The 27,814-nt window shown below is 40.4% G+C and overlaps 1 protein-coding gene across 8 annotated transcripts in view; it reads right to left on the reverse strand.

Moving 5' to 3' along the window:
* Window positions 1–27,814, reverse strand: part of macrod1 (mono-ADP ribosylhydrolase 1) — a 113,528-nt gene that overhangs the window by 36,069 nt on the left and 49,645 nt on the right. For all 8 annotated transcript variants that reach the window (XR_015065508.1, XR_015065507.1, XR_015065509.1 and 5 more), the window contains exon 4: window positions 7,436–7,465. Coding sequence is in view for 3 of the 8 variants with exons in the window: in XM_085905904.1 (XP_085762030.1) it covers window positions 7,436–7,465 (30 nt within the window). In the remaining 5 variants the exon portion in view is untranslated. The remainder of the gene's footprint in view (window positions 1–7,435; window positions 7,466–27,814) is intronic.

A 27,814-nucleotide genomic window follows, 5' to 3' on the forward strand; every position in this document is an offset into this window, starting at 1 on the left:
CAAATATCTGTCACACTTTAGAAGTCTTTTACTGAGGTCCCAGTAGCCGTAGTCCAGGCTTGTAGCAACACACTGTTTGCTGTCCATTGATTGCATTTTATAGGAGTTTGTGTCCAAACTGCCGGGAAGCCTTGGGAGTATTGTGTGATCCACCTGGCCTATGAATCCCTGAAAGCCACAGAGGACCACCTTAAGTGTAAGTTATCACTCTGGTCACGTCAACAATGAACCAAAGCCCTTATTTTTCATTTTTAAAAAGCTTTCCGTTAACACAGATTGATTTTGAGATTGCGGGGATTACGAAGCTCGTCGAGTACAATTAAAGTACAAGTACAATTTCATCCACTGTTGGAGTAACACACAGAACCTTTTCAGTTGCTATGGTATGCAGCAGGCGTGGGTTAAAAATTTTGGAGCGTTTGCAGCTTGAATTGATTTAAATTCCAATGCTCACTCAGCTTCAAGACCAGTCCTTTACTCTTGCCAAGTGCTCAGAGTCAGAGCTGTCTCTTTTGTCTCGAAATGTTGCACCGATTAGTCATTCATTTCTTCTGTCTGCTGCTTGGTGCGTATTACAGAGCAGGTACGACACAATGCCAGAGACGAAACAACCTAACAACAATGGGCAAGTTGTGGGTTAGCATCTATATCCATGATTTCCAAAAAACCCTGTAGTTTATCCATCCATTTTCCGAACCCCTTATCCTCACCATAGTCGCCTATCCCAGCAGTCAGTCATCAGGCAGGACGCGGGGGACACCCTCAACTGGTGGCCAGCCAATCGCAGGGCACATTTAGATGAACAACCATTCACACTCAGAATCGTATTCGGAGTGGTCGATCGGTCTACCGTGCATGGTTTTGGAATGTGGGAAGAAACCGAAGCACCTGAAGGAAACTCACACTAGCATGGGGAGAATATGCAAAGTCCACACAGGAAGGCCAGAGTTGGGATCATAACAAGGTTGCTTCCTGTGGTTTTCTAAAGCAAAATTGCCCATCTCTATGCAATGTTGAGCATTTCACTGAAGGTTGCAAATGACAAACCTCAAATCATTTCAATGCAGCACACATGCTTGAGATAAATATCGACATGTGGTGAGCAAAAAGGTACATTTGGTAAGTAGCCTACTGGGTGAGAATTCTTACGCCAGAATCATTCTTGGTATATATGGATATAGATATAGATATAGATATATTCACACACATACACACTATCTGAAGAGAGCTATGGTTTTATCGGATGATATTTTTTAAGATAGTTAAGTTTTACTGAGCACCCTCTGCACACCGTCATCATCGCTCAGAGGAACCTACTGAGTAGAAGACTGCTCCTCCCCAAATGTCGGACCAACAGACTGCTGAACTCCTTTGTTCCTCATTTCATCAAACTGCAGAACTCCTCAATTGGGGGAAGGAGCTGATAGGAACGAAGACAAAAGTGGGACCTCACATGATTGGTGTACCTGGGTTTTTAATACTTTATTTATTCCTGGAAAACTATTAATTATTATTATTGTTATTTATTTCTTACTCAATGCTTTATTTGTTGCTATGGGCTTTATTTATTATTCACTTCATTTGTTACTCGTGTCTAAAAAAACTAATTGTTTTAAATTACTGCAAAATAAACAAGATAATGCACCTAATGATAAATACTTGACCTTCAATATTTATTTATTACTTGACGATTATTATTATTGTTATTTATTTCTTACTCAACACTTTATTTAGTGCTATTGCTGTGCGCTTCATTCATTGCTCTCTTCTTTATTACTCATGTGCAATGTTCTCTTTTGTGCTACTTCTGTGTGAGCTACTGAAACTAGAATTTCCTGAGGGAGCAATCCCAAGGGATGAATAAAGTTGAGTCTGAGTCTTATTGCATTATGAGACATTGTCAAATACTACATTATGGAACAGCACGAAAAAGGATAGATCAGTAAAAGTTGAAAGAAAATTAAAATGTCCCTTTTCTTAAAAAAGAAAAAAAAAGACCAGTATCTGTGATTTACACATTTCCACGGAGTAATGTTCCTCAATGCTCACAACCTTGGAATTTGATTGCAGGCGGAGCAAACATAAGGCCTCCTTTTGGCACAATAAAGTTTTTACTCAGGATGTAACTACTCCTTGTAGTGCTTTAAAGGTTTAGTAAAGTAATGCTGGGCCCACGTGGTTATACAAACTAAAAAAGAATCATGGTTCGTCTCTGCCGCAGTAGCACTGGAGGGATTGGCGGCAGCTATTTAGCTCAGGCATGTGAAATCCAGTCCTTACTTTCAAATGGTGGCCTTCACATTACAGAAACTCCACATGAGGACACAAAAATATCTTAAATATGACCGTTAATGAAGACTCACCAAGGGAAATTGAATTGAAATAAAGAATTGTGATTCAACAGATTATTTTTAAAAAAACAAACTCATGAAATAGGTTTGGTCAAAAATATATTTGAAAAGATTGAAATGAGACCTTAGGAATATGATCAACCAAGGTGTGTCATCACAAGTGTCTTCAAACATGTAATTAAAGTCAGTCGGACGATTTAAAGGGTGACAAGTAGTCACTATGCTGTTTGAGGATATGCTGTGTACCACATTAAACATGGACCAAAGGAAGCAAAGGAGAGCAGTGTCTCGGAAGATTGGAACAAAAGTTATAGACAAGCGTGTTAAATGTAAAAGCTACACGACCATCTCCATTCAGCTTCATGGTCCTGTGACTACATTTGCACATATTCAGAAATCTTGGTTCCACGGGACTGTAGCCAACCTTCCTTTCAGACTGAGCCAATCGTTTTACTAATAAAATAAAATCTAATGTTTGTCAAATTTGCTGGTCCGGTGAATCTCTCAAAATAATCCAAAAGGATTTACTGAGTTATGGAAAAGAGCTCTTAAACTGCTCAGCCCATTTGATTCTGATACTAATTTAGTTTCCATTAAATAAACAGCAGCATCTTTAAATGCATGCAAATTATATCAAGTGCAGAGTCTTAAAAACTGACCCGGAGATGTTGTAATGGAGTTTCCTACTCAGTAATAAATATAATGATCATTATGTGGTGATTAGAGGTCTAAACTTCCTGCTCACTCTGCAGCGTTATGCTCATCCATTTTTATGTTCTGGGGTAAGGTTTAATAATGCGTGTGTCTTGTATGTTTGACATGTATTGTCATGTGCTGTATACAGGGGAGACCAAACAATGCATTTTTCGAGTATTCAAAACATTGAAGGACAACAAAACCAACTCATGTCATGTTAAGTTTCAATATACATGACATGAATTGATTTTTTTGTCCTTCAATGTTTTTGTTAAGTATCAATATACAACTTAGCAGATGTAGTATCAATATACAACTTTGAGAAAATTCATGCTGATTTAATAAGATTCTTCTAAAATTAATTTTGTAGAATTTAAATTCCATCACGCCCCCGAGCGACACGGCTGAACACATACGGTCGTATAGTTTTGAGCTCTTTTATATTATCTTCCACCTCCCACCTTTCTTTTTCATCAGAGAAATGGATTCTCTGTTGTCTCTTCCTTAGTTGATTATTGTTTTTTGTCTCTTGGACGTGTTGCCACTGTTAAGTGAATTCCGTTGCTCTGTAATCGTGACGTGTGCAGTGACAATAAATCTGTTTCCTTCCCATTCCATGTTGTGTACTAACTGACACAGCAGCAACCAAAAATCCCGTTCCTTTTCTCACATGCTATGAAGTCTCCGTGTGATGTTGTCATTGATTAAGATGGTCGGAAATGGACTTAAGATCAATCTGCCCTCACGCCAACCCACCGACCAGCCAAAAGAACTTTAGCTATCGATAGCCCTCAAAAATACATCACTGCGGTGAAATTATATTCCCAAAACCTTTTCCAAAAGTTGTACGGCTATGAGTGATGCATTACATAAAACGATAATCTAATTATGCAGTGTAACAGGCAGGAATAAATCTGTAAGCCTCACCTTCATGGCTGACTCCTTCCTTCTGCACTGAAACATTACAGTTATCGATTTAAAAAAAAAAAAAAAATCTGCCTCACTCAAATTTGTCCAACTTAACCTTTTTCATCCCTGCCTAAAAAGACATTGCACAACAACAGCAGCACACATTCCATTTTAAAGCAACACTTCAGGTGTTCAAGCGAGAATGCAAAAATACTTCTTCTCTAGATATTTTCAACACTTTAAATTGGTTCGTAACAAAACTAGATGCTGACCTCCGCACACATAGTTCATAAGGTTTTGGCCGCATCGCCCAGTCATGACCCTTTAATAAACATCTCACCCCCCAATGAACGCCTGGTAGTTGAGAAAATAGCATTTATGAGGGCACTATATCAATGTGCAAACTCCCAGCATGACCGTGAAGCTGAAATCAGTACAACTCCCGACATTAAAAATGTCGAATAGATCTTCAAAATAACAACACATCTCTCAAAATGTGTCTCTTTTGATTTCCCCACACAACGCAAGGTTCACTCACATTGTACAGGTCTGTGGTGTCGTAAATTGTGAATTAGTGTGTGCGCGCAGCGCTAACGGCCGCCGGGGCCCTTTCGTTATGCAATACATGGAAAAAGTCAAAGCCCACAGGCAGCCAGTTCATGACCAAGCGTGCGACACTGCCGTGTCATATAATTAATGTATTCGGCCCAGTGCGAGTGCGCCCTTAATTTCCAATTTACCGTAGCGCAGAGATGCACAATGTGTAAAGCAGTCAATTCAGTATGTAGGGATGGGAATTAATGGAAATTTAACTGTTCTGATTCCATTATTGATACTGCTACAACTCCTTATCAATTCTCATTAGGTAAGCCAATCAAATAATACTTCTTAATCATTTATGTCATTGATATAATTATATACAGTATATTATTAATATCATTACATACAGTATATTATTACTGAATGAAAGCTGATTTTCCCTGACTGTTTTTCCATTTATTTTGTAAGATATTCTATATAGGAAAAAAAATCAAAGGCATAAAAGATCAAAATAAACCAAAACACAAATAGCCAGTGGACATGTAAAATATTTAAAATACGTATATGATAATACTGCCACATTTGAAAGGTACTGTTGTGTTCATTCATATATCGTACAACTTCAAAAAATTGGCTGTGATTGGTTGTGACTTGAGACCGGGAAACTGTGATGTCATTTTCAGTCCACAGCAAGTGACAAAATGGCTACCACCTGAGATGCATGAAGAAACAGGTGGAGCTTGCCAGTTTAATTTAGTTCTTTTGGAAGTTCGTTTGATATTTACCTCATAACAAGAAAATCTGGAGTGTCTCTTTTTGTTTGTGTAAGCCCATATGAAGAAATACATTATCTTAGGTAAAGCACTGGTTTGCACATCCACTGGACATCTGGGCTTTTCCTGAGCTTCAGAAAGCAATCAACTCGTGAAACACTGAAAAAGGGAGATAAGCCTGTGAATAAATGAGCGAGTGCGCCTGCTGGACATGGAAAAAAAGGTTCATTTCCTGCTCTTGACTTTGCTTGCTCATGTGCAGACAGAGCTCAGCCCTCATATCAGCACTGATATGCCGGCAGTGTCAAAATGCTGCCGGCAAGTTTGGGTTGCTGTGTATGGCTGTTGATCAGCAAGCCTTGAGACTGCATAGAGCACCTGAAGGACCTTTGCTGCCTCAACCCTGACAAAAATCGCATCCAACTGAAGTATGACGCGAATGAGTCAGTGATGATGTACACCAACCGATTATTCTGTGATTTGTATTGGTTCCCCCACCCGGGTCTGCTTGTGCATCCATCTGTCCCCGGTGGCTGCGTCGCAAAGGTGATTGGATCTTGATTTTGTTGTTGTAATCCCACATTCTCTCCCATCCTTCATTTTTGTTCCATTCGTCCCCTCTGCCCAATTAACACCTACGACAGGCTCTATCTGCCTTCACAAACCCCCGAGGACATGGAGGTGGAATAAAAGTGACAGAGGGAAATAAATACACCAAGAAAACAACGAGAGGAATCAAATTTTGGCTGAGTGATGCATGGACATACGGCGGAGTGAAACAGGACTCTCCTCCGGCCAAATGAAAACAGATGCAACGGTTAAATGTAAAAGCACCCAAAGAACGCGACAGTAACTAAACCAGCGCGAAGATTCTAAACAAGTTTAATGAATTCACACGTTGCAAATGAAGTGTGTGTGTGTACGTGTGCTTGTGTGTGTGTTGGCCTCAAGAAACCATCTGTCTCGTAGAGCCATCAGGGACTTTCAGGACGACATCAAACGAAGCCACTGAAGTGCATCGATGTGCATGTACGTGAGAACCACCATAGAGACTGCTGTTCATTTTTATAGCTTGAGGCCTGGCTGGTATATATATATATATATATATATATATATATAAATCAGTGAGTTCTTTGTGTGTGTGTGTGTGTGTGTGTGTGTGTGTGTGTGTGTGTGTGTGTGTGTGTGTGTGTGTGCACTTCAGGAGAACACATCAGACTTGTACGAACATGTGAATGAAGAACCCTACACAGAAAACCCACACAAAACCCATTTGTTTTGGGGGGAATGCTTTAATGGCATTATCATTGTCAGTCAAGTTCCTTCTTTTGAACTAAAGAACTGTTTGACCTTTTTTCTGTATGGCCATACCGGAGGGCCTTTTTTATTGTAATTTGAGTTCATTTTATTTGCTTTTATGCACGTAAAATCTAGTTTCAGTTTTCATTTGATTATGTACAGTTTTCATTCGTTCTAATAACAATTTCAAGGACACATGCAGGTTTGTTGCTGCACAATTTTAAGTGACATCATAAAGAGTGCTATTCAATTAGCAGGCCATGGGCCCATTGATAGCATGAATGAAAATAGCCGACCCACATTGCTGGTGGTGTTGTTTTGAAGTGTGCTGTTGAAATGGCAAGATACTGGGAAAAATATGTCCGTTTACTGGGCACTAATGCGGCTACATTTCTTGATTTGAAAATTTGCCTCAAGTGAATTTGTAAATAAATAGGCCTGCCGTGAAGTGAAGTATAAAGGCAGTAAGTCCCACAAAACAGCTATTGCGCATGTTGCCGCATGAGAAGAAGAGATTTATTACAAGTATTGATTAACCACAGACGCCCGACATTACGCACACGTCGCATAGCACTGAGTCGACAATACACTGAAAAATGGCTGTTTATACCCACAACAGTCCACATCCATTAATGACTATTGACTGCACGCACCCCGGAGCAGAAAGATGGACAGCAAAGAGCAGAATGTCACCAAACACATCCTCAGAGACTAAACTGCACTGTATCAACAAATGAAACGATGAACATTTTTGAATGATTTGGTGCCCACAATGGACTGCTTTCACCACAAAGCCAATCAGACGTAGAACAAACACTTGAGACGATTTATGATTTAAACAAACAGTTTAGACGAGTTATGACTTACCTCCACCTCCTCCGAGCAGAGTCTGGTTGGCTGAAACACAGGCAAGGAGAACCAATTATCATTAATCGTCCTACAAGTACATTCATCAAAATAATAGCAAACAATCATAAATCAAAGCATCTTTGGAGTTTAATCACACGCAAAAAAAACTCTCAAGAGTCTGAATCGAAATTGTGTGTTAAGTCAAATACAAAAAAAACAAACATAATAATTCATTTTTATTTCTGAATTGGGGCACCGGTGAACGTTTATGCTCATATTAAAATCACGAAAGCAGTATTTCCCAACAATCGAGGCAAGACATTCATTTTGCATTAGAAAACTCTCATGGCACAGCACTCCACAAAAATGCCACAAAAAATGAATAAATGCTGAAATATCAGCTCAATTGATTCACAAATGTACTTATTCAGGGTGAAATATATTCGTCAACTACGGGTAGGCATCCAAGAGGGTCTTGTTCAGCTTCAGGTTTGTAAATGACAGTAATAACGACGTCTGCATGCTAGCTACAAACTATGTGGTGCAGTAGGTAGCAGAAAGTGTGTGCCTCAATCGAGAGAAAAGATGACGCAAATCATGGAGTGAATGGTCAACACTGTAAACCAAAAAAACAAAAACAAAAAAAGCCACACTTGGGCTATGTGATGAGGCCGTCTTGCTTATGGCGTGTTTCCAAGGTGTCTATATGGAAATGAATTATTCAGCCATCAAAAATCCTTTCTCAGTATTGTTTTTGCGAGTTTGAAGGGTCACAAAGGGAAAACGATCTGATAATCCCTGTTTGACTTCCTTATTTTCCTTGTTTTTTTAAGACATATGTTTTTGCTGAAACCAGCCCCATGTCCAGCTATTGATTACAAAAAAAACGGAAAACGCCAGGGTCAACGGGAATTAATCCAGTGAAAGAAAGAATCTAGTCTTTCTTCTGTAAGTTTGGTGCTTATATTGTCCAAGTACACAAATGTCTGCGGGTCTTGAAAGAACAGTCAAAATGCTCAAAAAATGTTGCCAATGTACAATAGGGAACTCAACTTTGAAAACGGCTGGCAGTAATAGTGTTACTTCCACCATTTAAAGTGGAATTGGAGTACATATAGTAGAAATAAATTTGAGAGAGTGTATCTAAAATATTTTCCTATTCATATTTTCTATTTGCCGAAGAAATGATCCTGTTCATATTCTGTTGTTACCGTTGAGTGTACAATATCTCCAGTGAAACACATCTGGATTAGTAGTAAGTGCTGATTCACAATTTGTTGACCGTCGGAAGAGCGATGCAATAAAAATTGACGCTGGCTTTGAATGAGGAAAATCCGCTATGATCTTTTCATCGTTACCTCCTCTTCCGTTGGTACTTCACACATCTCCAGATTGTCTTTTGTCTTGCATGTTGCTGTGAACTGCGAAAATGTCAATAATTCTCAGTCGCAGTCTGTCCGAGAGGGCTCTTCAGCCCGGATATTTTTTCAAGTTCTAAATGGCGGTCGTCTGAAGAATGAGACGAGACTTAATGGTAGTCACTATTCAACTTATTCGCCCATCCACACCAACTTGACTGCAAAATGATTGTTGCTTCATAAATTTACCACAATGATTCGTTTTAAGTGTTCCTCTAATAAATAGCCAAAATTAAATAGCCAAACACAGGCTGCAGAATCAAAGCGTATGAGATTGCAGTCTTCTACACTCATGGCAACATTACAGTTTAGAACGCTTTGAAGTTGTTTTGAAAAATGTGTTTGAGGAGGAATAACTCGCAAGCGTGGAAGAATTTGATGAAAAATCAATCAAACGCACGTCCACAGACACACGTTAACGCTAATCATAAAAAAATTGTGAAAGTGGAAAAGCGGCAAAGATTTCATGGAAATTAATGGTTGTGAATATACAAATGTGTTTACAAAAGTTCCAGTTCATGCATCTGATAAATCTCATCAAAAAGTTTAAACAACTATATTTTCTAGTCATCAAGAAATGAATGGGGCACTAAATAGGGAGGTGTTATTTTTCACATTAAACTGGGTTCTACTTCATTAGATCTAGCTGCTCCAGAAGAGACTGGACCTGAAATACACCATTGTCACGCAGTCACTATAAATTCAGTTCAATCCCACCAAATCAAGCTACAAATTAGAGCGCTTAAGCATGATGTGGGGAAAAAAAATGAAGTGTTAATAAAATTAATGAGGCATCGGGGGATGGTGAACATTAGAAAGAGTGGAACGTGATGAGTAGAGACAGTGGTGAGAGTTTGTCTTTTGAACTAACTCGTCTGATGAATCATCCACAACTGGCATGAGGCCTCTTGGCAAAGGGTGACTTAAACAAGGAGGCTCCCTTGTGAGACTCAACTGTCCCATGTGGAGAGATTATCCATTTAACATTTGTTTGAATCAAATTCAAGCCACAAGCAGGGAGGCAATTTGAGGTTTTGGCATTTATTACAATCTTACATTGTTATATTAATATTATCCCATCATGTTAGGTTGACTCAAGCTCATAGTGATCCTTATCTGATTTTCTCAGCCATGTTTTATTGTTTCATTGTAGCCAGACATAACATGCAATGAAAAAATATTTTATGGGAGGCAGAATCTGCTTGGCAAAAAAAAAAAGATGAGCAAAACAAACACTATTATTGCAGGACACATAAAGTCCATTCAAATGCAGACAGTGTCAGAAGGTAACCATGACGACGCTGAGGTTTATTACTGAAACCTAGTTAATTAGACCGAGCGAGTAACGTCGATACTCTTGAAGTGTGGAAGTGTTACGGCGTCAGTTTAAATCCACATACACAAAACAAATCGAAAAAGTGCTATGCGACGACTATATTAAATCAGCTTTTCCTCTTCAGCAGTATTACAAGACTAATCGAGATAGCTTATGGTGCGGCGACTAAATAAAGCGTGCTGCCAAGGCACACCAATTATCGCATCAGGGTGATAAGTTATACAAGTACATCTGGAGAGAGAGGGGGAGCGAGTAGAGGAGGAGAGGTGTCAAGGGATGAGGCGAGAGGGGGGGGGGGGGGGGAGCCAGCACGCGAACAGGAGAGAGATGAAGTGAAAGTGAGTTGAGAGTGGAGAGAGGAAGACGCGGGACTAAATTTGCCTGGAACATAAAACAACAAGATGGAGTGTATTTCTTTCTCGGGAGGTAAGTAATCTCCGTGAGGGGGTGGGGGTGGGCTGCAGAGGAAGAGGAATGAAGGGATGAAGGCTGGAGGGCCTGAGATTGATGCTTCAGTGAAGGACACAAGCTAAATACCCCAAAACATGGTAGGATGCAGGAGGAAGGTGTTGATTTGACAAAGACGATGTAAGAGGACAAAGCACTCGTGTGTGTGTGTGTGTGTGTGGGGGGGGGGGGTTGTTTGAATAGCAGATTCAATTATAAATAATGATGATGATTATGATTCTTTACAAAAAATCTCCAATCTCCTAAGAACAAAGCTTTATTAAAGCAACATTTTCCCTTTGCAACTGTGCAGCCCTCCGCCTTATCTTTCTCCCCCTCCCTCCCTCTCTTATTCCCAAAGCAACTTGTTTGTGTATTCCTACTTCTGCCTGCTGCTTTCTGCTCACCCCATGACGCCGTGGCCAAGCCGCCAACTCTACTTTTTGGGTTCATTATCTTTTTGAGTCATTTTTGACAAGAGAATGTCAATCAATTTTGTCAAAGTGTCTTTAAAGCGGACGTCAATCCAAGATGTCAAAACCTTCTGTTTAATCTAAAATTGGCATACTCATCACAATGATTTTCAAACTTTAGTCTACCAAGTGTTTCTTCTAAAAAGAAAAAAAACATTTAAAACGTGGCATTTACTCACCTAAGGGAGGTGCCATTTTTGCTCTTTAGTCTCAAGAATATGACAAATATTTGCCCTGCCTATTCCCTGCCCGAGCCACAGCCCCGCCCTGCCGCCACTCCTCCATATATACGTATTAACGTTGCTTACACGCCAGATTTTGGGTGCACTAACGATAGTGAGAAATGTTCAGGGAACATTTTTTTTTTTTAGATTCAAAATACTTTGACATTTCCACAAAGGCGGAATACAATGGCAAAGTGGCTTCATTCGATTGGACCCGGGCACTCTGTGGACAGCAATCATTTCTAACCCTGTGTTTTGAACAATCACACGTGCTGCACAAACTGTTCCAACTGAAAACCCAAGGTGAACGAGGCAAGGCAATCAAGTTCAGAGTTTAGGGACCTAAATAAGGAATTCATGTCGTTAAAGTTGTGTCCGTCAGACAAAATATGTTTGGGTATGGAGTATTTACTGTCAGTATAACTGCATAGTAAGTGACTCCAGCTCCACTTAATGCAAACTCCAAGATGACCTCAGAAGGATTGCATTAAATTATTCTGTAAGCCGCATTGATGTAGTTCAATTATTCATAGAGGATGATTTCCTTACGTTCAGTAATTTTGCATGCGTTTGTGTTGTAAGGAAAACTCATGTTTGTAGTTATTGGAGCCAAAAATCGGATTAATTGATCAGATTAATCGAGTATTAAAATATCGGTGAGTTGAAGCCCAAGAGCTATGTTTAGCTTAGGTTGTTGTTTAAGTTCCAGAGAGTCTTGTACATGTGGCATGTGTGGTGCCATTTTTTTATTAAATAAAAAGAAAAGTAAAGTAATAAAGGAAGAAGTTCATTTTTAAAGTGCCTTTCACACTGCACTTAGCAATGCTCTGTGGATAAGACCAATCATTGTGTATGGATGGAACACGACTGCCCTTCACGTGAAACTTTTTTAGTTTAAGAGCGACTTCGGAAGGCGGGTCCAAAATAAAGAGAGGGTTTATTAGGAGTTATTTCAGAGTAAAAGCAGTTGAGAGAAAAGCATCCCTGCTCGCTCCTGTTAGGCTGTCAGTTTGATCGCCAGTAATATTAACACATTTGCATGTCAAAAGTGTGTTTCTCTCATTTCAATTCTAATAGAACAGTCGTACTGTCTGACTACCTGTAAACCTTGCTAGCTAAAAAAAAATGGTCTGCTTACTTCTACTTAAACAGTAAGGCGAATAATGCGTTGATCTTAAAGAGTCCTAGAAGTTAAGGAATTTATCACATATTGGTGTTTAAAAGGGAAGCCATTTAAAAAAAAAAATCCTTTATAATAGCAAGTTTGATGCATCTCCACTAGTCTTAACACGGCATTCTTATGAATACCGCATGCGTTTGCGGAGTATGAATTCAGCAGTATAATCCACTGATTTTCAATCAATCTCAAATGAAAATGACAAGACAGGCTAAATGAACAACCATCACGGCTCACCTGCTTCCAGGGTTTGGCCATGAGATGTTCACAAGCTCAGATGGATTGGTGGATCAAACCATTTTTAATCTAAATGGGCGGCGTAGCCTACTGTATTTTTGTTGATAAAATGTTACATTTCCATCAAGTATTGTCTAGTTTTTACACTTCCCAAGCTTGTTTTACCTTTTAAAACAAAGACCTCAAATTATGGGTGTACTTGAATTTGTTTACGGTGTGTCCTTCAGCACCGCCAAAATTGGGTTGGACAAATCTATGATGAACATCAAGAAAAACAAGTGCATTGTGAAAAGGCTTTTACTTTTTTAGGGTAGTGCCTTTTTGCTCTGCTATTGTCCCAAACAACACCCTGGGCAGTGTAAGAATGAGACACAACGATAAAGTGCCGGCTGAATAACTGAAGTGATGTTTATCTATTGCCAAGGAAGCAAAAAGTCTTCCAGAGAAGATCCACAGTATATACACTACATCTCCATTTAGCTATGTGGCATGCATTATTTTCATAATTCAGTCATTGCTTTTATAAACCCGCTTGCTCTATTGGATTGTCGGCCATAATGCAAGGAGGTAGTAGCACTGCTTATATTGCTTTAAATATCCTAAAGCAGTTTAGTGCATTTGAACAGAGTAGTAAATAATTGATTTGGATGTTGTCGCCTTGCAAATGCAGCATGTTGACATACTTTTATTGCATATGTGCGCCACACAAGCCTTTATTAGCAAAAGGGATTAACTATTTGGTGATCACTAATGCACTTAGCTGACGAGATAAATATCAACTTGCGATAGATGTTCACCAGGTTTACTCACTTTCTTGGGCAGTTTTGACCAGGAAGCTCTCAGAACAAACTCAGGATCAACAAGCAAAAATATCACATAAACCTGAGTTTCATTTGCTCATTTATTTTATTGAAATGATTGGAAATGATCTTAATCAATTTTACCCTCTTTAAAAGAATATACCACTAGAAAATATTGTACATTATAAACTCGTGAAGTACATGGGGGAAAAAAGTACAGTTTGTGCAACATTATTAATTTATTGTGATTCTGAATCTAATATCAGTTGTTTGTCACAGATGATAAAGAATATATGCCCGTGAGTATCGGGCTACGGTGTTCAAATATTTGTCGCTTAAACGGTAATAATAGAGCAGCACCGATGCTTTTCAACCTGTAACAACTTGATTTGCATTTTCAACACTTCATTTGAGTGTCCAAGGATGCAAATCTGTCGTAACAAATTTCCACGTCCTTCTCTATGTATGTGTCCTCTTGTATATTAGAAGGCAACTGCATACACACTGAAATGATGACTCATACAGCAGAACAAAAAAAATTATTCTTTTAGTAGAAGTGAGAACTTTTTCTCTGTAAACCTTCAGTTGTATAGGTCAGGGAAATTTACGATGCAAGATGCGCGAAATAGAGGGGAGCGGCCTTCCCATTTGTTCTTTGGTGTGAAGAGAAAGAAAAATTAAGGGACTCCAAACAAAACAGAGATGAAACATCTATCTAAGCGCAGTGAGAACACTGCAGTGTCATAATTTCCTTTGTTAATATCTTATCCAGGTAAACGGATTCTTGCTGAGCATACGTGCTGCCATTTCGCAACATTTCATGGGGAATCTGCTTATTAGGTTTTGCATAGTCCAAAGCAAGCAACAAGCAATTTTACGCTTGGCTGAGGAAATAAAGACGATCACAGAGATAGTTACATAATCAATTAGCCGTGTCAATACTGCAATGACTTAGGTCACACCGCGGTGAGGTTGTCTCGTCTGAGTCCTCAATTCGCCTCTGCTTGTCAACTTCCCTCTTGACACTAAATCATTTCGGAATGTGTGTGTTATATCTGGAATTTGAGAGATTGTGGCGCATAGATGGTTTAACCCAGTTTTACTTGAGAAAATAATTGCCTTTGCAGCGCCATTAAGTTGATACCATAAGGGATAACTAGACCGTAAATTACAGCAACAGTGGTTGCACTAATAGTACCTGTAGGAATATGACTGCCATATTTTTCATTAGAGGAAGTGTGGAAGCAAATGAAAGAACCAAACCTGATTTCAAATGACAATTAGCGGCATCGTTTAATGTTTGATTCTTAATGCCGCGCCAGTTAATAAAAATATAAAGAACTAACTCACGATAGTCCCTGAAGGAAAACACTACTGACATGAACTAATGACAACTCTTCAACAATCTACGCAGCAAACATTTTAGGACTGCCCACACAGACATGACAATGGATATTTGAACATAAAATTGTGAGTAACACATGTAGACTGAATTTTTTTTATTTTTATTTCATTATTTTACTGGTTCTTTTATCACAGACAAATGTTTTAGGTTGATTTATCTGACATGTTTCGGCGTGTACCTTCATCGGAGTTGTTCATCAATTATGGGTTGCTTTCATTTTTACCAAATATCCATACTTGTTTTTTATTTACATGTAGAATTATGTATTTTGTCAAGATGCATACAAATTTGATTGGGTTCTCAATTTACTGTGCTCACAAGTCGGTTATAATTGTCACTACTGTAGAAACGTTTGCATCATTTGCAAACAATACTAGTTGTATATTTAGATACACTGTCTTTTATGTGCAAGTCAAATAGCTGAGGACCCAACACTGAACCCTGAGGAACACCATAAGCAACACCAAGTCACTGTTTGAGGTCAAGAAATATTCCTATTTATTTCTTTTTCTCCAGTGTGTTTATTTCATCAACTGCTTTAATTCGAGTCTTTGATGTGGTCATTTTAGTTCGGAAGCACTAAAGGCATTCATTTAATATGAATAACAATACTTTTAGGCATATATTTTTTATCCACGGCAAAAAAAAAAAAACTAAAATTACTGCAAATTACTGAGTCACATATATGGGATTTCATTTCTTTGTTGACTTTGTATTCAAAGTAATATCTAGGAACAACTGAGACCAGTCCACCGGTTGCTGTTTTTGCCAATGACTTTCTTTAAGCTCCTGATTGGCACCAATGGCCACCACATGTTGATTTGGTATGTTTAACAGAAAAAGCATTTTTACAGGGACTTTGGTTTAAATACCCACACCCAGAGAGTGACAAAAATGTTTTTTTTTACATATAGACCACTTTATTTGGTAGTACTGCTGAGCCAAGCAAGGCACCAGAGGGTGCTGGTGATGTGTCTGCACCCTGGTTGAGACCCGAGGGGCCCATCCAGGCCTCTACGGCTACTCTGAGACATGCCCATTAAAATATGTTTATTTTTAACTTGGCATGGGAGTGGATGTTTATCACACCCTGGTCTTAAGAGAGGGGCATTGTTGTGTACAGTACACAGCACCCAAAGGGGCAAAGTGTGCTTTTTGTGAAGGCTCAAAGGCACACACTGATGTGTCTTTGCAGCAGTTAAAAATCATCAAGCTCCCATTCTGAATGAAGAGGTGATCCACAGATGACTTCCCCACTGCAGCAAAGTGTCACCGAGTGCATGTGTTTTTATTAAGTCTTCTATTGGTTTTGGCAAGCATGACACACATTGTAGTCCCATATGACTTCAAACCAGCTGTCAAAGGAGGCTCCAAACTGGCTGCATGTCAGCCTTAAAATCACACATTTCACATGTGCGTGTGTGTGTATACCTGTCAGACTAACACTCAGTGAGATGTTGTACTCACTGGACCGTGGCGACCTGCTGAACCTGTAACTGAGCTCATAGAGCACAGTAAAAGTAGTTACACACACACATGCATACCGAACACACACCATAGACACTCAAAAAAATATATATATATAAACATTCCAAGTCAAAAGAAATAAAACAGACAGCCTTCAAATACCAGAGAAGCCTTCAAATACCACACACACATGTACAAATTTGACATATTGAATTGTATCCAAACACATTTGTTTTACACACATTAGTGCATATGAATATGCAAAATATTTTTAATAATTCACGGTAAAAGCGTGAATTACACAATACGTATATGCATCCATTATGCACACACACACACACACACACACACACACACACACACACACACACACACACACACACACACACACACACACACACACACACACACACACACACACACTAAGACACATAGCGTAGTCTACACGTGCACTACATAGGGAAATACGTTCAATGCAAAAATTTGAAATTTCGCTCTCCGTGATATAACGGGGGAACACTACTCAATATAGGATATGTAATGCATGTGCACAGTCACGCACACTGGACCCACGGGTACTGACGAGGGCGTGCGCGCGCGCACGCACACACGACAGTATAAACACACAAATATCAATGCAGGGTTTGCACTTGCACGCATTGAATGCACACGCATCCATAACGCACATAAACCACACACGCGCAAGCGCTGACAAACGCGCGTTGCAAAAGGACGCGCGCGCATCGCCCGGTAGAAATCAGGCGAGTGAGGAGGAGCAGACAGCAAAGTGCGCTTAAGGTGAGCAAAGTTACTCCTCAACGCATCAGGTTAAGGTTCCAGTCAAGAAGTGCTTTGCGTCGAGAAGCTAGAGAAGTCAGTTCAAAAAAGAAGACTTTTTGGGCGCGCGCACGCCGCTATTTTGCGCTCAGGGAGGGACACTGCGCCCTTTGACGAGGAAGAGGAGGAGGTGGAGGAAGAGGAGGCTGCACGGTGGTGTGCGCGATGACGAGATGCTGTTGTGGACTTGCAGGGCAGCCAAGTGGACTCGAGTGGACCGTGGCTGCGAAAACACTTCCTCCGAGGTGAGTGCGTCTATCTGTTCTCGCTTTAACGCTGCGACGTGGAGCTGGTTTAAGGTGAGGGTGACAAATGGTGCGCATCGCAGGGCTGGATGAGCCTCGGTCGGTGCAGGGGAGGAGAAGTCGCTCCATCGCGATTTGACGGAGCCGATTAAACGCGTACTAGGTTAGAGGATGCTTTTGTCACGGGAAACCCAGCGGGAGTCAAAAAGTGAAGAGGAAAACGTGGGGGCGAAGGTAGGATGCGTGTCGGCTTAATGGAGCTTCCGAATGCAGGCTGCGCTTTTTCAAAGCTTTTATTCTTCTTTTATTGTCAGCCTACTGATGCTAAATATGAGAACCGTGCATTTGAACGTATCTACTTTTATATACCGAGGGTTGGGAGGGGGGGTAGAGACAGTTGGTAAGATTAAAGTGAGAGATAATACTTTGAGGAATTGCGTGGGCTTTTTTTTCTCTCATCCTTGCTGCACATTTGTGTCACTTGTGTGACATACTAAATTGTGTGTTTGTGCCTGTGTGCGTTCCCCAGTGGACATGCCCTTCTTATGTTCTACTTGCAGCACCTGCAACCTCTCTCTCCCTTCCTCTTTCTCTCTCTCCCTCTCTCTCTCACACGCATGCACACACACACCCTGCTCAACTCATCTCAGGCAGTAAACACACACACACACACACAATTATATATATATATATATATATATATATATATATATATATATATATATATATATATATATATATATATATATATATATATATATATATATAAAATATTTTTATATATATATAGAAAAAATACACACACACAAGCAGGGGATTAGTAGTCATTGCAGGCCATAGTGTGACTCCAGATTAGATTGAGATGCTCCTTGCCAAAGCTGCACAGGACACTGGATTAATGAAGAAAGGCAGAGTGGAATGGTGGGTGGACGTGTGATGGACTGACAAAAAAAAAAAAAAAGAAATAGGCTAAAGAGTGATAGGCCAGATGAGTTGGGTGAGGTTGCGATGGAGAAAGCAGCAGAGAACACGAGATTAAAGTGTAATGTCCAAGTGAGGGAGGGAGAACGGGAGACTCCAAGTCGTGCGGTGCAGGGAATGTGGTGTGAATGAAGAAGAGAAGGCAGTAAACGCTCTTCCTCCATGCCTCTCCACCCCGCCTCCATCCCCCTTTTTGATCTCCTCTTATTCAGATCCGACAGCAGAAGAGGAGCGCTGCTTACGTAACACTCCATTCCGAACACAATTAACCAAAAGGAGAAGCACAATAGGCACCTTAGGCAGTGTTAAATTAAAAGATATGAAAAGAACAATAGCATTCGGCTGTGTTTGTCAGTCAAACAGACATCAGATGTGCCCAAAATCTCTCACAGACAATAAGAATGACTTCAAATCCTTAAACAGTGTTCAGTCTTAAACACACATAGATGACGGTTCCTGGTGTGCACGTGTGTGTGGTCCTTAACGGCCCGCCAAAGAATTAGTTCTAACAGATTAGGCCGTTAAACATCCTTTGCACTATTGTAGTGTTGAATTAGCCGAAGCAATTAGGTTGCTGAGGGGATATATGAGGTCAATGTCTGACTAATAAAAAAGGGGTCTTAGAGAAAATTACCATGAAAGTGAAACCCGATCCAGCGATTAAGCTAATAGATCTACAAAAGAAGCATATCGTATATTAGGGTGCTGTATAAAGTCTGGAGGTGTATCAGAAAATATCCAGAACTGGTGTCACAAGAGGTATATTTTAAACCCAAACAACAATCTATGAGTTTGTGGGCCAGAAGTAGGCTTCACACGATCAGGATTCTGGTGCTGATCATTGATCAGTAAGTTTACAACAACAAAATACAACTAGCACATCTATGTACAGCATTTGGTTTCTTCTGTGTGCGAGAAGAAGCGGGCATTGTGACAGGACATATCATGGCTGATTCACAATGCTCTGGAAAACTGTGGGAGACTTCAAGGGGATTACTTGGAAGAGGAAAACTTTTTATTCAGAGACACGTCATATGACATAAATAGCACATTCGATGAATCTGAAAGAGTTGGTGGGAGTCAGAACTAAGAAAAGTGCATTGAAAGGCAGCAGGAAGTCAAAGTTCTTCATCTTTGCAATGTCGTAAAGAAATGGAGGAAAAATACAGTGCGCCGCTAGGCTCAAATATAAAACAATCCAAAGAGACTCAAAGTTCAGTGGTCATGGAGTGTGCTTTCTGCATGAACATGTATTCTCACGCTGTTGCACAAACTGGTTGAGTGTGTGCCGTACTTTACATGGGAACATTGGAAATGACAGTATTCTCTGGTATTAGGCTAGCCAGTTTCCATAGCGCCCCTATTTTCCGATGTTTTAAGTGGTTGTTTTCTGCATGCATGCCCGTGTGTGCTTTGTTCTCTACAGTACATTTAGCCCATTCCCTCACATATGGGAAAGGCATTTGTGATGTATTTTTCATCATTTCTTAACCCTGCATTCCAAACGTTTTTTTCTCAGATTTTGACAATGTCAGTGTGCATGATTATTTTAGGTCATCAAACATTAAGTCGTAAATCTTCCAATTATGACAGTATTTAATGAAAACAAAATTCTGAATTATTATGAAAAGCAAGTTTTACAACATTTTAGTGAAAAAGAACTCAAAATAGTCTTTTTAATTGAACTTGAAGCATCACTTGGTCATACTAACTGAAATCAAAAGCTATTTAAAAAAAACACTCCAAGATAAAATTACAGTATAATATAGGATGCCTTATTTGATGCAGGCCTCAAACTGCGACCTAATCAGTCACATATGATTTTGTGCAACTGCAAATGTTTTAATGCCACTATTTGTAGCATTGTGGTTAAAAGCCGCTCTCCCCCTCAGTCTTTCAATATTGTGCGTAAATTGCCCAATTTGGGATTGAACACTGACTGCAGATGTGCACCTTGTTCCAATGATAAAACATTTCAGGACGTTGGTATGTGAATTGGAAAAAATCCAAAAGAATAAAAACGGATCCTGTATAGCGTTGGATGAAAATGGCAGATCTCATAAGCGTTCTTTGAGGCTGGCGTCCACTGTTGTTTGTGTCTGTCACTCTGGCGCATATAGCGTCGAGGGGCTTATACATATCATATCATTTATGTCTCTACATAAGATTGCCAAGGCCCACACTGAGGTTAAAGAAGCCCAAGCCAAAGATAGTCCGTTTCCTTACAAAACAATCATGAAAATTGCTAAAAGCTAGAATTGTAGTCTTATATTTGAAATTTGTAAGCAAACTTGACTGAAGTGGGATTTTGCGGGAGTATTTGTGCATCTTTTGAGCACTCAGGGTTGGCTCGTCTTTGTTGACGTGAAGAGGCCTGCAAATTCTTTACCTAAATGTTTTGATGGCTATATGAGCAGATGAGTCAGGACAATGGAGAGCCACATCCTTTGCAAGTTCATCTCGTCAAAGGCTCTTGAGCTGACGAGTCCGGCTCAATCTTTCTCAAACGACTTTCAAAGGAGAGCTTTGCTTTGAATTTGTATGAGGGAGACGCAAGAAAGGAGAGTGGGAGAGGGAAAAAAAGATGGCAAATGACAGCTGATAAAAAATAAATAAAAATGGCACAGCATCAACGCTAGGAGTTGTGTGGCTTCAGATTTTTTGTTATTAATCAGCACTACTGTCATTAATGTTCAGTCAATGTCAACTAGTCGCTGGACCAGCCAGGTAATGTTTGTACAGATTGATCAAATGGTGAACTTTCCAATTAGAGAAGAAAAAAAAAACTATCCTGTACATCACTGGGTCAGCAGATAACAATTCACGCAAATTGAACAAATGGTGAAACCCATTCTAATACTTTCCCTTTGATTGTTTGGGCTGAAAATAAAAGCACACCAAATATAAATTATGTTTACTATTGAATTCCGCTCCCTTTCCTCTTTACAGGTTTTCTTAAGTAAAGCTGCGCATTCAGAAACAGAAAACAATTTCAATAAATTAAGGTGACGGACTAGTCTTATTTCAGGCACTTATCTGTTGCTGCAAAGATACTGCCTCCTCCGCAAACCAAAGTGGGATGATTAATGACGAGTCGACGTCACGCGAGTCGACTCGTCAACTAGTCTGTCAATCTCTTCATGTACACCATGTTTGTGGAAGGTATTGCATAAGGAATCAACATTGATTTTTTTTTTTATTTCAAGACAAAATAGCTTTCAGTCCATCACGGCAGCCATACTTTTAGAGCGTGCCTCATTGCATGGGCAGTAGACATAAAAATGAGCTCAATTCAGCACTAAACATTTTGTACAATTTCTAGATCAATTATTGTAAGAACACAAGCTGTATTTGGAATGCACGCGTTTTGTTCTGTAACACAGTGTGCGTCAGTAAAGGGGTCAGCTTGAAGGTGGTCTTGATTACAGTTTATTTGCTGCAAACAGATGTTGACGCAGCTGCAAACACATCAATGATGGCGAAGAGGGAAGCAAACAGGCCGACTAAAAACATTACTTGAAATCTACATTGGAGAAGGCAAGGGGGATGATTATGTTGTTAGCCATTTATCACTTTACGATACATTGAGACTGCCGCTGGCCAATAAAAATCAACCTGATCTGAAAACACGACACTAAAACTATTTATAGCGGTATGTAAATATTATTTTTCACGAGTTAAAAAGATATAAGCAGACATCTGCATGTGTCTATGTCATCTCTAATTTGTCGTCATATTTCAAACTGAAATTAGTATTCATCGTTAAATTGCTAATTTGGCAACCTCATTTGGAACTTGGTGCATAAGATTTGGTTCAGCTCATCTGTCGGGAGCACAGTGGGTAGGCGGTTTACGACGGTCCAGACATTTCAAGGGTATGACGACGTCTTCACGCGGCATCAGGTCTCATAATTAGGTACCGTGGTTTGTGGTAGCATTACTGGTTTGATTTGAATGCTTCATATTTCTGGCATAGAAGTGTTTTTTTGCACGCTCCGGCTGGTGCTGCTCGGTGGAGTCGTGGCAGAGAAGGGAACTACATTACCACGTGATTTTTGATAGATACGTTAAGTGACAACGGGATGGAGTCTTTGAGCAGAGCGTGTAAACTACTGCTGCCTTTCCAAAAGAAGACACATGTTCCCGTGGAGGAGTTTTGTTACCACATTGAGTTTAAGGCCACAGGTCAGCAGTACAGACAGACAGCGCACGCTGTCAAAAGGAATAGGATGGCTGTCGGTGTCTGGCGCACTTTGAACACTGCGTCTGCTGTCCCGAGGCTATATGACCTTCTTTTCTAATAAATCCACCTCTGTGATGTCGTCCTCTCATTATTTTCCCAAATAAAATCTCACCTCCTAAACCTCCGGGCGCTCCGAGACAGTGGTAGCGTGCTGGAATTACCTTTCCCGGGCTGCGCTCCATCCTTTTAAAGACTGTCAAGCTTTGTGTGCTCGCCTAAAGCCATGACATTCGACATGAATATTTCACAGCAAATGTAAATAATTAATCAGTATGAAAGCAGGACTGGGCAGTTTCTGAGCATTTCAATGCTCATTCTTTGGCAAGCTGTTAACATTTCCTTCCATTAATGATGCAAGATAAGAATTAGTCTGCCTCCGAGTCAATAGTGAGACGCAACAAATAGTGTTGATGCCCTCTCTTTGCATTATTATCATGTGGCCTCTTTAAAGGAGAAGGGAATTTATTGGAAGTGTACTGAAACCAATGCTTTTACCATAGACTGACACCCTATTGATTCCTGATTGGATTTTCTTTAAGAGGAAATGGGAATGCCCTTGTATCGTAGGAGGGACTCTGAGCAACTCCTTGTTATTTTTTAAAAAGTGACTAAAAGGAGCACAGCATTAATACCGACATTAAGAAACAAGGAGCCTAACTTATTTGCGTGGCGTTAATTATTATATATAGTTATTCCGACAAAGGACATTTGAACGTGCCACACTTCTTGCATTGCGTGCTCGATACATGAAAATCCCCAATTAAATGCCCCTAAAGCTAAATTACGTATCGTATAAGCAATAAAATACAGAGAGCACTGTATATTACAGGAGTACTTTTCAGAAACAGTGAAACATAAAGTTAAGACTAAAGTACAAGAAGAAGATCAACTTTGCGTCTTTGCAAATATTCACCCATTTCAGATGTGTTGCCTTCACCACATTCTTTAAGAAAAAGCTGGAGAGGGGCATCAAATTGAAACGTGGACTTGTCAGACCACAGCGCACTTTTACATTTTGCGTCAGTCCAGCTCAGATGAGCTCAGCACCAGAAAAGTCGGCGGTTGCTTCCGGGTGTTATTGAAAATATGGCTTTGGCTTTGTAGAGGGAATAAAAAACTGTGTTGACCGACAATATGTTTTCGGCCTTCAAATACACATTATAAAAGGTTTTTGTTGACAGACTGGAAAGGATGAATGACATTTCCATTTATTACACCGGTGAAGGATGATTTGCGAAATCAGTGGGCATGGACTGAAAATCAACTGGTATCTCAAGGCACTGCTGAATATTGACTGTTGAAATCAATGTGCTTGCAAACGATTGGTGAGTCACAACATGGACTGACAATTTGTCTGGGGTATGTTCCCGCCTCTCTCCCGGCGTCAGCTGAGCGCAAATAAGCAATACAGCAGATGGATGGCGCTCACCATCTTTGTTTGCCTCCGTAAACCTAGCTCATTACCACGTCCGTGTGCTGCTGTTTAAATTTCGCAAATTGGAGGAATTAGCGGCTTTCTGTTGAGGAGACGGTTGTTTCTCGCTCGTCTCAAGCAATGTGACAATGCGGCTGTTGCTGGTGTACATCCTTATTTACAGCTGCTCGGAGTGAAGCGGGAGCCGTGATGCGTTTGTCAGCATTACAGCCCGCTTTTCAGTTTCTTCAAGCAGATGAAGATAAAATGTTCTTGTTTAGAAAAGGCTGAAGGATTTTGCAAAAGGAACTTGTTTTGACTATTTCTTGCCTTCAATATTAGATTTTACCAAGCGATTATTTTTCAAGCTCCTCTTTGCAGGTATTTAAAAAAAAAAAAACAAGCGAGAACAAGCTCAAACAATTTCAAATGTTTTGTTCTCAGGGTTGTGCTAAAGTAAAGGCAAATAAACTATGAATTAATCTGTAGGACTTTTTTTCCCCACTCCCACGATAGTTGTTACCTTATTGTGCACTTTAACTTGCAAGTGTTGAGTACAGCTTCGCCATACGGGTGTGGTGTAAACGACATATACATCAGTAAATCTGACATCAGATTACAATAATAATTCAAACTAATCTGTGAATCTTTTTTTTTGTCAAATTGCATCTTTTACAATTTGAAAAGAGCATTCTATTTCAAACCTTGACTAGTTGAGAGTGAATCAAAAGCACCACTGCCAGTGGAAGCCAATTAGAGCACTTTATTTGCTACAATCACTTCAAGAAAATCTACAAAATAATTACATCCTTCCACCTATTTTCTATTGCTCTTGTCCTCTTTAGGGTCCCCTGTAACTGTTTGTGCTGTGGTCCTATAAGAGTCAAAGTCAAAGTCTGCTTTATTGTCAATTTCTTCGCATGCCAAGACACACAAAGAGATGGAAATTGCATTTCCCACTATGCCACGGTGACAAGACATAACAAAACATCCAAGAAAAAAACACAAAAAATAAAAACAAGTAGGCACCATACAATAAAAAAACAAGAGCGATGAATAAATAAATAAATAAATAAATAAGAGGAGCAAAAATGGAGCAAGTGCGCATACAGCAGACAGTCAGAATATAGCGCGAGAGTAGTGCAAGGCAGCCAACGTGGCCCAAAAGGCAGGCCAGGACGTTATGCAGCCGAGGGTGGAGGGGGAAGAGAGTTCAGGATCCTAACAGCCTGGAGTATGAAGCTGTTGAGTCTGGTGGTGCAGGAGAGAAGGCTTCTGTACCTCTTCCCAGAGGGCAGAAGATCAAACAGTGTGAGCGGGGTGACTCACATCACACACAATCGTGGTCTTCTTGCGGGTGAGATGGGAGGTGTAATTGTCCTTCATGGAGGGGAGTGAAGCACTAATACTCCTACCAGCTATGTTCACTATGCACTGCAGGGCCTTCATGTTGTATTCAGTGCAGCTACCACCTCACACAGCAATACAACTGGAGAGGACACTCTCAATGGTGCCACGGTAGAATGTGGTCATGGTGGCCGGTGGAGCACCTGCTCACCTGAGTTTCCGCAGGAAGTACAGGCGGCGCTGAGCTTTCTTCGCCAGTGATGCAGTGTTGGTGGTCCAGGATAGGTCTTCACTAATGTGCACCCCCAGGAATCTGGTGCTGCTCACTCTCTCCACCACAACACCGTCGATGGCCAGCGGCAGGTGTTGGGTGTGACCCTTCCGGAAGTCAGCAACAATCTCCTTGGTCTTGCTGACGTTCAGCAGGAGGTTGTTGTCCCTGCACCACGTGGCCAGAAGGTCGACCTCCGATCTGTATTGAGTCTCGTCGCCCTCGGTGATAAGTCGTGTCGTTAGCAAATTTCAGCATGCGGTTGTTGCTGGAGGTTGCAGCCCAGTAATGCGTCAGCAGGGTGAAAAGCAGCGGACTGAGCACGCAGCCTTGGGGGGGGCCCCCGTGCTCAGCGTGATGCTGCTTGAGATATTGTCGCCAACACGTACCACCTGAAGCCTCTGACAGAGGAAGTCCAGTAGCCAGTTGCAGAGGTAGATACTGAGACCCAGTTCGTCGAGTTTGCAGATGAGTCGCTGTGGTACAATGGTGTTGAATGCAGAACTGAAGTCCACAAACAGCAATCTCACATACGAGTCTCTTTTTTTCCAGGTGGGTGAGGGTTGAGTGGAGGGCAGAGCAGATTGCATCCTCAGAGGACCGTTTGGCTCAGTACGCAAACTGGAAGGGGTTCAAGGGTGGGGGATCGGATCTGATGTGTGTCATGACAAGCTGCTCAAAGCACTTCATGATGATGGGAGTCAGCGCCATGGGGCGGTTAGTCATTGAAGCAAGATGGAACAGGTTTCTTCGGCACAGGTACGATGGTGTCCCGGCAATTTAAGTTTAGGGAATTTAGAACTCATCCTTTCAACAATATACAATGATTCACATTAACATGGAAGCGCAAAGCTAGTGAAAGCAATAATAAGGATTTTGCTTTTTTTGCCATACGATGAATAAACTTTTAGGTTTGTGGTTCTTATAGCAGTTTTTTTTTTGTGTGTCCTTGAGCCAAAAGTAAAACCCAGGCCCCGATGTCTGATCAGTGGGGGACTGCGTGCGAGGCTGCAGCTTTTTCAGATTCCACAATCAGTGTTTGAGTATGTCTGAATGTAAAGTACTGTAACGCACTCGGAGCAGAGGAGTACCACTCTGCATGCACAGTCCATTAGCGTATTGTGTCGAGCCTTTCATATGCCAATTTCATAGAGAATAAGAACAACGTGATCCCCTTTCTCTGACAAATTATAAAGAAATGTAGAGACACTGCTGCTGTCACAGAGTTCTTTTTTCTATCCTAACCCGAAGCATCACGATAATGTGCTCATCACGTCACCATAATGTCTCCCCGGATTAGTTGTGTTGTCTTTTGTGAAAGCGGAGTACGAAAGCTTGGATTCGTTATTCTAATCTGTACAAGCTCTACTTTATTTCAAGCGTCTTCTCAAAAAAAAAAACAAGACAGCATCGTCCTGGGGTTAGCAATCTATAAAAGATAAAAAGGCATTACACGAGAGAGAAAATGTCCCTAAAATTTTGATTCAATCCCATGAGATTATGGTGCCTTTAGCTGCAATCCTCAAATGGACAATTGTCAGGCATTATTTCGAGTAGAGCAACTCTAATTCAAACGGTTTAACTTGATAACAAAACACAAAGAGAAGTTTAAGGGAAATGCTGATGAGACTTCACTTGAATATTAAAATGTGTGTTCTGTTGCAGACAGAATTTGCACTTCAACTCAAGGATAATTTTGTTCTTGCCTATTTTCTGGCGTTATGGACCAAACCAGTAACTGCATCATAATAAATGTTTGTGCATTTTCTGCAGTGACAAATCACATTTTAAATGAATGCATTTTGAATACAAATCAAAAAGTCAAGTTGTTCTTTGCTTTTCTTTTGTGGCGGGAAAATAAACCTATAGAAGAGGGGACGTCGAAATGAAATGTGTTTATGCCTGAGGTAAAAGTACTGCAGGAGGCAGTATAGCACTGAAACAAATAGGGCTTTATAAATAAGGTTATATCACGTTTTTGTCTGAGGCTGTCAGGAGGGAAATTATAGAGAGGAAACACCTCACAGTACTTGCCAGATAAGCGTCATAAAGAGATGCATTGCACTACAAAAGGA

The sequence above is a fragment of the Syngnathus leptorhynchus genome, chromosome 2 (assembly GCF_054491065.1).
Source record: "Syngnathus leptorhynchus isolate UIUO chromosome 2, UIUO_Slep, whole genome shotgun sequence".
NCBI lineage: Eukaryota > Metazoa > Chordata > Actinopteri > Syngnathiformes > Syngnathidae > Syngnathus > Syngnathus leptorhynchus.